Below are 11,447 nucleotides of genomic sequence, written 5' to 3'. Positions count from 1 at the left end.
ATGTTTGGCATTTGAGCTCTTTCTATTTATAAAAATACATCTTCAGTTCATAAAATGAAGATGAACAAGTAAACAGTTAAAAAGTAAAAGCTAAAAGTTTTGTTCAATTTGTCCACATCAAAAACTCTGTGCAACCTTGTGGACGGAGTTTAAGCATGTTGAGAGCACTTTTTGGGGCGTATTTATAGAACCGATTTGTGCGACTATTGACCTCTATTGTTTATCTACCTTAACCTCGTGGCTTCAGTTTAAAACTGAAGAAACAAAATTTGGATGTCGAAGATTTCTGAGTGATCAACTACATCTGAGTAAGCGCAAATTGTGTCAAATAGATTTTTACCGAACCATTCCTTCAATATACTGCAAACAGTATTTTCACTCTGAGCATCCACAAAGATTTAATGCAGTTTGTTACTGAACAAAAATACAGCACAGTCGTATCAGTGCATTCAGGAAGAAAAAAAATTAGATTCTTGCTTTTTTGCAGTCCAAACATGCACATTTGACATCAGCGACAACTCATCATCACAACTGACTGCATGCAGAAATCAAATATTTTCAACGACATCATTCCAAATATAAAGTCCATTTGCACTGACTTGGCAAACTGTTCCTCACTGGAACTGAATTTGTACTCATTTACTCACACAGAGTTTAAAAACCATACATGATAGCAATAAAGTGTTACAATATTAAGTGTCTTTATGGGGATCAAACACAACAGGATATGACGAAACGGTCAGTTAACTTAATGTAAAACCAGTCAATCAGTGTTTTTGCGATCACTTAAACCACCATAGGGTGTTACCATTACAGCACATTCAGCGAATGCAACACGGTACGAAACACAGGCTGGACACTGCTCCTCTGTCCAGCCGGAACTTCTTCATGACGTCCATTTACATGGAATGTCTAGAGAATTCACCGAGATGAGAAACCGACAAAATTTCAGCTTAGACATTATTAATACAACTCAAAGACCTTAACTCATTCAGTCAATACTGAGCAAAATAAAGTAGCTCTAAATTAAGCAAAGTACAGTTTTTCAAGTTTTACGGTTTAAAAAGATACCAGAGACAACCTTGAAATATTGAAAAAAATGATGTGCTGTTACAAGACCAGAAATGATCTCCTTTTGTTTTCTCCTCATATTAAAGCACTACAATACAGCTGAAAGAGTCTTGCTTCTTATGGACTCTATCACATACTGACACTTGGGGCATCTCAGATGCATACGTGTAAATGTACATAATAAATATATATAGAGAGATTTATTATAGACTTTTTTTCACCCACCTGTTTAAAAAAGATGCTGTATAAAGACATCATGTTCAACACTTTGGTATTGAAGTTCGGCAGGCAAAGACCCTTGGCAACCATACTAATGACACTGACAACTAGAACCACAGATATTTAGATTCTGTGCAGCAAGAGTTTAAAAAAAGAATGATGGTTCCTGATTCCTTTGCTGGCAAATATTGCTTTAAGCATTATTGCCAAGGATCTTTCTCCATTCCAGCTAGCTTTGTAGCCTCAAAGTGAGCTTGTGTCTGTATCTTCAGTGGCAGACTGACACGCAAAACTGAGCATTTTTGCAACATCTGAAGTAAACAGTCACCCACACATACGCACACACATACAGGCACAGTCCACAGGCCTTCATACTAAACCTCAGTGGAGTTCAGGGCCAGTGAAGAGGATCTTGCGAAGCTGAAACTGAAACAAATCAAAGTCCTCTCATCTCTTCATCTTCACTCTTCACACACAGACTCCTCGATATCCACTGCGCCTCCTCTGGTCAGTCTGCGCATCTTGCTGAAGTCGTGGTCCTTGCGGAGGTAGGACAGGGTGGCTGCTCCCTCTGTATGCGTGCCCAGCTCGTGGGGCTGTGTGTGCAGAGGTAGGGGCTGCATCTCCCCTCCGTTCCTCCAGAACAAGCAGTAGTGCTGAGGGTCACTCACTCCGAATGCTCCAGCGCAGGTCTGGGTTAACATCTCCACACTCTCACCGGCCTTCCAGTGCAAGGTCCGCGCTGCGCTCTGCTCTGTGTTCTGGAACAGAACCCGCACAAACCTCTGCACACAGACACACACACGGGCAGCGTGATTAGAGAATGTTGACTGAGATCTGTCTCCCTGTCAAACGTTTGGCGACACTTTCTTGCTTCCTTCCTTTCTTTTCTTCATTCTTGCTACTTTTTTTATTGTTTTTTATCTTACAGTGAACAGGTAAAAAAGTTAGAAAGAAATATTTTTAAAATGCTTTTAAAACAGCTTTTTGCAGTATATTTTGCAATACTCAACTTTTTCCTAAATAATAATTTTCCAAATTATTTTTAACACAAATATTGAATTGTGTTAATTAAATCTTTTTTAAACTAATTTTGTTTAAAGCAGAGAAAGACAGGGAGTCCTCATCAGAATCCAATGTTGTGCCAGTTAGCTTTCATTGCTCATCCAACATAAAATGTACTGTTTTCCTTAAAACAAGCAAAATGATCCGTATTATTTAAAAAAAAAAACTTTTATTTTTACAATTTTACTACATAAAATGACATAAAACAAGTAAAAGCATAAAAAATGAGCTGAGCTAAATAGTCTTAGAATATTCTTACAGCACTGTCATCATGAGAAACATTAGATATATTAATTAGATTTAAGATGTTTTCCCTTGTCAAGATATAACTTTTTGCAGTGAGATGAGCGCTGCCAATAAATGTCTGGGGTTTGGCATTATTCACAAGATAGCACTGCCAAAAAAATATGATACTGTTTTTCTCAAAATAAACATTGTTAGTGTTTAATAAGCTATCACAAACTGGCAAATAAACCATGCTTATTTGTATTAAAACATTGGTACCACTTCAGAATAAGACTACCCTTATAAAGGGTTTTTAGAATGTGTTTATTAATGGTTATTAACTCTTATTAACTCTCATTAACACTTTAATATCATTAATAAGCAAACACAAAAATAAAAAGAGCAATAATGAACTGCTGTATGCCTAATAGTGAACCCACATTCACTTATACTGTTAAAGCTCAGATTTTGATGTTTACTTGTCTTGCTTTGTCTTTTCCATCAATCAACATTCAATCTATCAGTCTCATCACATATTCATATTTGGAAGATATAACAGCTCACTTTTTATGTGTTGGAGCTGCTTATTAATCATTCTTGAAATGTTTACGACATAGTCTTATTCTAATGTGGTATCAAAACATTCAGAAACATTTGGCAAGCAGTGAAATTAGTAATTAAATAGCATAGATACTGAAAAAGCTGTTACAAATCAGGAAAAAAAAACATATTATGATCTTATAGAAGTCATAGTGTAACTATAAAAAGTTTTGTTTAAGTTTCTTTTTGTTACGGTACAGTAATGTGGTAGATGTGACCTGAAGTGGGTGCTGAAGGACCATCTTCAAATTTCGCACAAACACAGAGCTGACAGAAGCACAGAGATGAGAAGGTGGTGATGGGGGTGGCGGAGCACATAACTCGTCAAATATTTGGAAAAAAATGAAATGGGAGCCAAATCAGGTACCCAAACCAATAAAGGAACAAAATGTTCAAGGTTATTCAGAATAAAGCATCGCACAGCATGTGCTGACAGCTGCTGGAAGAAGACAGTGAATAGAAACAAAGGATGCTAGAAGTTTGGAAGTTTGTGTGGTTGGACCAGCAGATGAGTGTGTGTCTGTGTGTGTGTGTGTGTGTGTGTGTGTGTGTGTGTGTGTGTGTGTGTGTGTGAGAGAGAGCTTTTAAACCTGGGTTTGTTGGCTCTCTCTTTGGATTTTGGCCTCTTGGCCCCTTCTTCTGCTCCACTCTCTCAGACTCTCTCTGGCTTCGTTGGTTAAGCCACTAGTGGATGGGGTCCCAGGCTGGCTCTGAATTAGGCACACACTAGCGTAGATGCTCGTCAAGTAGTACCCTCCTACAGAAAAACATTAATGTGGCAGCTCAGGCTTAGGTCCTCACAAACTTGTAAATCTCTGTGTTTACCACAAGAAAATTACAGTTGAATGGCTGACAAAAAAAACATGCGAACACTGCAGCTGGCAATGGTCCAGGTCAGTGGGTATACACATTCTTCACATAATAAATTTACCAGTTGCTGATTACCATCAGAATAGAGGTCCGGTTTAACTTACTATTAGAATGAGCTTGTTCAATCCCACCACATTTACCAGGATGCCACGGCATTTGAGAAGCTTTTATTCATCAACTCACTCAGAGGGCTCAAAGTACAGACTTTGAAACCTAACCAATTATATTAAATGCATAAGTCTGAAAGTCAATATATTCAAAAAAAAAACTGAATATTCCTGACATTACTGATAATTGGATGTTACAGACAGTAATAATAGAGTGGATTACACTCTTAGTCAGAATCCTCCAGTCTACAAAAACTTTAATGTTCTTCTCTCCTGTGCTACTTTCTCCTAAGGGCTCTTACCTTCCCCTGTCAGCCATGATGGCTCCAGCAGCTCCATCATGTACTCCGTCTCCAACAGCAGCTGAGGGATGTTACACTGGACTACCACATAGGACAACACTGGCAGGAACTCCTCTGAGCTGTAGTCCTGACCTGCAGGCCAGCAAATTAAACAGAGGTCAGAAATTCTCCACAGAAAAAAAATTACAGAAATTTTAAAATTTAGCTACAATGATAAACATCCAATCACAGGTTTGCAAATGCCGAGTTGAGATGAAGTTTGAGAAGTGATAGGGGACTGTAAAGAGTAAGGAACTTTGAGAATTTGAGCTGGATTTCTTTGCAACGTCTGCTTTACACTAAAGAGCTGAGAGAACCATTTAATGAACAAATGTTTTGGGACATCTATATTACAACCACTAGAGCTTTTAGGACATCCCATTTTAAATATATAGGTATTAATATGGACAGTTATAGGCATTAATATATCAGCTTCCATTCTTCTGGGAAGACTTACAACAAGATTTTGGAGTGTGTGTTGGAATTTTTGCCCATTCATCCAGAAAAGCATTTGTGAGGTCAGACACTGATGTCGGACGAGATGTTTACCGCTTTGTGACTAAGCTGTTGTTCCTCTTTGGCATTTCTACTTCACAATAATAGCACTTACAGTTGACTGGGGTAGATCAGACAGGACAGAAATTCCACCAACTGACTTGCGACACCTTATGACAGTGCCACACCTGAACTCAATAATTAAGAGGTCCCAATACTTTTGTCTATATAGTGTATGTAGAAGGCAGGAGAAATAAGGGATGCAAACACTTGTGGGAAAAACTATCACAGAAAATAGAGAGGAGAGATGGAACATGTGGTTCTCCAATATACGTCATATCTCATTTCTTTTAATCACATAATTATTCCAAGTGATTTGTTATCTGACAATACTGTCCAAATGAAAGATTTCTATTAAATTAGTACCCACTGTTTCTGTAAAAGCATTTATGGGTGATGTTACTGTAAAATACCCTTAAATATCCTCCTAAGGTGCTATATTTAGACTACCACTGACATTCTATATGACTAATAACACTGAACTAAATAAAGAAAGTCCACTAACAGCATTTTTCTTCGTGAGACACTGGGCACTCCTATTGAACAGAAAGGGAAAAATACATGAATAAAGTTTAAGATGCCCTAAGATACTCTCCTAGAGAACCTGCTGTCTCCATGACTACGGATTGACACTTTGCTCATTTAGCTGTGCTATTTTCACAAGAGGTAAGGATTAGAGCTTATATAAAAAGAAAACAAAAATCTAGAACATCCTGCCAGTGACACAATCAACATATGCACTAAAATAAGTGTTTTAAACGGATGCTTTCAGGTATTCAAGTTTAATGTGGAAAGAAAAACAATTATTAGGCCTGGAACCAGTGATGGTTAAATTACTACAATACCAATAATGGTAAAAATGTCTTTACCAGCGGTTTTAAAAATGTTTGTTCTTTTATCGATTTACATAGTAAGATAGCTTTCCACAAATGAACATGACTGAACCTTTAAACACTGGGTGGGTATAGTGATAACATTATACATTAATATCACATTTATTGTACCTAGCATAGTTGTGACTGTTCTAAAACCACTACGCTGGTAAAACATGCTCAGTATGGCAGGTAGATATCATGCGCGTACAAAGCCGTATTTGTTAAGGCGTACAATTTAGGACATCCTTACACCACAGCGTGAGGTCTAAAAAATCATTTGTGGCTAAAAGATGACACTATACTACAACCACAGCTTTTACTGAACGGAACCTTTGCACTCTTTTTATTTGAAAAAGATTAAGACTCAACAACATACTATCACTGCATGACATCGGAACACGATTGGACCATTTACCACAGTTACTTTCCACAGGGATAATTGAATACTAATGTTGTGTCTTGTTTACCAATATCAATTTATTATTATTTTTTTTTTTTAGAAAAAAAAATCTACATCAGATTCATTACATGTTCTTAAACTCCAGCATCGATCGCACCTTTGTGCTCTTGGGTGTGTGTGTGTGTGGATTCGCTCTTACCAAAGAACAAATCTCACATTAAAAAAACATTGGTGAATATTAGAACCTTTGTGAAAACTGTGTAAGTGGGTTTTAAGAAGAAATTTCTTCATACGAATGATTGGTTAACGAAGCCTATTGCTCTTTCCTCCATCATGCTTAATAGGTTCTACTTCAGTGTACTGCTGTCAGTAAATCTGCATGCAGGTTCGCTGTCAGAGGGTTTTAGACCACTCCTGCTCCCACCATTTCCTTTGGGTTAGCTCTCAGTATGGAGAACACTTCAGGTGAACATGCAAACAGTGATGGACAGGCTGAGGGAGTAGGGGCCGGCATGAGACTGGAGGGCTCACTCACCAGGTTGTGTTCCCATGGCCTTGTACACACTCTTGCACACCTGTAGCAGCAGCAACACTTTGTCTATGGGCGAGTGGCTCCGCTGCATTAGAGTTAGCTTCTTCTTCGCTCTTTCAATGCCTTGAGCATCCAGGACTCCAGCGCGCACACCCAGGCGTTCTAACGTGCCCTGCTGGCATGCCTGCAGGCTGTTGGCGAATCTCTGGAGAGAGCCGTCTTGGGTGTGGAGGGAGAGCAGTGTCTGGCCCAGCTGGAGCTTCAGTGGTTTCAGAACACAGCCAAAGAGAGCTTTCTCCAGGGCCAGGTCTGCAAGAGGACACAAAACTATGATTGGGAATACTGAAGTGCGTGCCAGTGCAGGTTACAGCACTCAGAAAAAATATTTAAGCCCAAAAGTTAAAACTTATGTTTCTTAATTACATGTCAATTTTCCATTCACTTTAAATACAGAAATCCAATGTAAAAATGGTATTATAATTGATGTTTTTCCATCATGTTCAATAAATCTGAATGAATTAAATAACATTTATGTATTTCTAAAGAGTTAACAGTACCTTCTGTACTCACAGCACAATTATTTAGACTGTGCAAATGTATTAAATGACAAAACCGGTTAAGTTCACAAACATTTACTGTAGTCCAAACTGTATTAAACAGTATTTGCTGAGGCTCATTACAGGACACATGTAAAGTCTAATGTAAAAGAAATAAACATAACTTTAAAGATTGCAGCTGTGATCAAATTCCCTGCTTTAGAATTTCTATTCACTCACAACTAAACTACTAATTAAAGCAGATGTTTATGTGCACAACATTCGTATTGAGGTGCAGCTCTTCTGCTAACCATCATGCCAGTTAGCTAGCTAACGCTATTAGTCACTTCATGCCTTGCTAATATGTGGAGGTCACCTACAGTTACAAAAAAACATGAACTGTTGATTTGAATATTAATAGAATACATCTTTATATACAGCTTCACAATAAATCACTCCCACTGTTTAATGTACCTTTTGTACCCCTTAACATGACATCAGACCTAGCATGGATGCTAGCTAGCTAGTTCGCTGGAGTTGTTTAGAGTATCTCTCAAAATAAATACGCAACATGAAACATTAATAAAAAGAGCCATTTCATGTCCACCACGCCAGCTGAAGCAGTTTCCTGGTTCAAGATGCGTTTCCTGTCATTATTGCACATCTGCGCTGCCTCTTAATAAGATTTAGTGGAAAAATCTAAGAGAAAAGTCTAATACAATTTAATTAAATCAGTTCTGGATTTTTCCAAATTGGTTTGCATCTAATGAACATAAATAAGTAAAGTATATTTTTATGTTTTTAAATAAGTTTTATGTAAAATATTTGCTTAATGTTTATGATGGACATAAATCATTTTTTTGAGTGCGTGTGTGTGACGAACTTAAAGCCATTGTCAGATAAGTAGCTAGAAAACATTTACCTCAGACTAAAATAAAAGGTAGAAGATTTTGTAATCTGACTCCAAAAAACAACAATCTCCATAAAAGGGCCAAATAAGGGAAAACTAACCGTCCTTGCTCTTTTGAAATAAAAAGGTTTAATATAGTACATAACCACTGTTAAAGTTTCAAAACACACTTCTCACTCCCCAGTCCACACAGTCCATGTATGGAAATCAAGCTGCAAATGTATCTTATTTAGATTTGACTGTTTTTTTGATGTCACAAAAAACAAACCACTTACAAATATCCACCCATTTAGCCTACAGTAGATCAGCCCAACATGGCAAATGAAATCATGTTAAATCTAGTCAATGGATCTTATATTTCTCATATTTAGATTGATATAAGCCTACTGATTATTTATCTCATTTCTAGATGTTTTTAACTTGTTTTAAGTAATCTATCAAGTAAAATTATCTTACTATTCTGGCATAGCTGAAGCAACATTTTCCCGCAATATAGGAATATAGGATCTCAACATGAGAAATATTAGATTTATCCACAAGATTCACAATAATTTCACTTTCTAAGTTGACATTTTTTTACACTACAACAACTCACACTAAAGTTACAAGGTGTTTTTCAGCCTGGACTGCTTTTTGAATGAGGCAGTACAGGACAGCCAATCAAAACAAGAGTCATTTACATATACAATGTATATATACAACTGCAAAAGTTTTAGGCCCCTGAGAAATGCAATTGATCTGGGCATTAAGTGTTTGCTTTTTTTTCCTCAGAAAAACACTAATAACAGAGTAAATACAAATAATATCAATATAATAGTTATATATTAATATATACAATATAATAATAATAATAATAATGATGTAGTAATAATTAAATTTATTTAAAAACTATTTACAAACCTCTCCACAGGGAAACCTCGTATTATTTGTAGTTAACATCCAGATGTTTTGTCTAAATCAGTACATCAGCATGTTAAATCAGTCAGAGTGACATCAAGGAGTAACTTGAACTAAACTTTGGCTTCAGACTAGCACAAAAAATAAAACATAAGAAATTACTTGTTATTTATATATGGGCACTTTAAGCTGTGACATGTTGTGCTATATACTTATTACATAATTCTCCATCTGTTTAGCAATTTTGTGGGTTTTAGCTAATAAATATGGATCTACATTCTAACACAAGCTAAGTGTTACCGTCCACATCAAAATAATCCAACAAATCTCCTTTTAGGAAAACATGATGCAGAGCTGTCATGAGGCGGCAACCAATGACAGATGGACCTTATCGTATTATCACACACACACACACACACACACACACACACACACACACACACACACACACACACGCACACACACACACACACACACACACACACACACACACACACACACACACACACATACACTAACCCGTGTGCAGAGCAAACTATACTCTGCAGCTCTTTATCTCTCCTCTATTCCCACCTCACACACACACACTGCGCCTCCACTGACGAGAGTGCGTGGGACTATGATATGTGCTTATGATAAACGAGAAGCACAAAATGCAAATGTCTCCACCAACACAGCGCTGCTAACGCAACACCAAGCAGCTTCGCTCCAAAGACTCAGAAGCCATGTGTTTGTGCTATTCTCTGCCTAGTCACATGCATCTTTCCATTTTCCTCTCTCTCTCTCTCTCTCTCTCTCTCTCTCTCACTTTCATCCACACAACACAGAGGCACACTCGCCTTTAAGACCTATCATCCAAATTATTTAGAAGGAAATCTCAGTTTACAATGCACACACTATATATGTTCAAACATTTGAAGACACCTGCTCCCCCAGCATTCTCCCCATCACCCTCCAAAACACCCCCCAACAGTACCCACCATCATCACTTTGCTGCTCTAGCCTCTACTCTTCTGGAAAGGCTTTACACTTATTGCTTGAACATTGCTGTGAGGATTTGATGTCATTCAGCCACAAGAGCTTTAGTGAAGTCAGGTATTGATGTTGTATTGATTCCACTTCAACTCATCCCAAAGGTGCTGGATGGAGCTCCAGAGTTCCACTGCTCCATAGTTCACTGCAGGGAGTCCCTTTAGTGGGACATGGTGAAAAACTTCTTTTCCTTCCCATCTGCTGTCATATAAACGTCCATCTCTAGCTTCCATTTTCATACCCCACCACCATCCCATCTCCTCCTTGTTCCTCAGTCCTATCTCTCTTTCCTTCCTGTTCACAAAGTGGGGGTCCATCCAGCCTTCTATCAGACAGTATAAGACAATGCCAGAGTGGGTAATCAGGAGAGTCAGGAAAATTTCCAATGGGTAGGTACCATTCTGGACTGGTTGCTGTGAACTAATGTACAGCCCGGTTTGTAACTGAGTCTTGTATATCACATAGAGATGAAATGAAGCTGAAGACAGCTTCTTATTTTCATTTCCCATTCCACCTTAAATTATGTAGAAATTATAAGGAATGTGCAACTCCGGGCCTGGAGGGCCGGTGTCCAGCACAGTTGGGCACTTTCCCTCCTCAAACATAGCCAGGCAATGAACAGAGGTGAACCAGGTGTGTTTGAGCAGGAAAATCACCAAACTGTGCTGGATCCCAGCCTTCCAGGACCAGAATTCTGCACCACAGGGTTACATTCAAACACCTGAACTGGTGCTAGCTTGGAACTGCTACACCATTTAAGTGGAATTTAAATTCCAATAATAAGATAACATTAGCCTTCACAGATTAGCCTTTAAAACTTAATTCAACAATGTGGTAGTGGCTAGACCAGGGACATTAGAGGTGGGGGAGCTGATTTCAGGATGCAACTGTTATAAAATGTTCTGAGCTTTATAGCAACCTGAGTGTAGTGTAGACTCATGTGTGCTTACTTTAGACTGGAGTTTGTATTTTTGTATTTTCAAAATCTGCAGCAGAAGTGAACACCAAGTTTAAGTGAAAACCAGCTTTTCATTACAGTGATCTCATCGTATGACTATGAGCGTCACATAATCAGTTACTGTGCTACATACCAATAATCTGATTAGTCGCCACTTGGCTCATTTGCATAAAGTTTGTCCAGAATGAGAGAGCAATGATGTGCTTCAGTGGCTTGATGTGTCAGCTAGATGTATATATTGTAGTCTCTCACCT

General features: G+C 38.1%; 1 protein-coding gene across 1 annotated transcript in view; it reads right to left on the bottom strand.

Annotated features, from left to right (window-relative positions):
* Positions 1-372: 372 nt before the first annotated feature.
* The window catches only part of si:ch211-168d1.3 (ras and Rab interactor 3), a 35,106-nt gene continuing 24,031 nt past the window's right edge, over positions 373-11,447 (bottom strand). Inside the window, exons 8-11 of the mRNA XM_017719051.2 lie at positions 6,864-7,169; positions 4,460-4,591; positions 3,771-3,937; positions 373-2,075 (exon numbers count right to left, since the gene is read on the bottom strand). Coding sequence (XP_017574540.1) covers positions 1,752-2,075; positions 3,771-3,937; positions 4,460-4,591; positions 6,864-7,169 — 929 coding nt within the window. The 3' untranslated portion in view covers positions 373-1,751. The remainder of the gene's footprint in view (positions 2,076-3,770; positions 3,938-4,459; positions 4,592-6,863; positions 7,170-11,447) is intronic.

This window comes from Pygocentrus nattereri, chromosome 2 (assembly GCF_015220715.1).
Source record: "Pygocentrus nattereri isolate fPygNat1 chromosome 2, fPygNat1.pri, whole genome shotgun sequence".
NCBI classification, from domain to species: Eukaryota; Metazoa; Chordata; class Actinopteri; order Characiformes; family Serrasalmidae; genus Pygocentrus; species Pygocentrus nattereri.
Note: the sequence above shows the minus strand (reverse complement) of the source record. Positions and strands in the feature narration are given on the sequence as shown.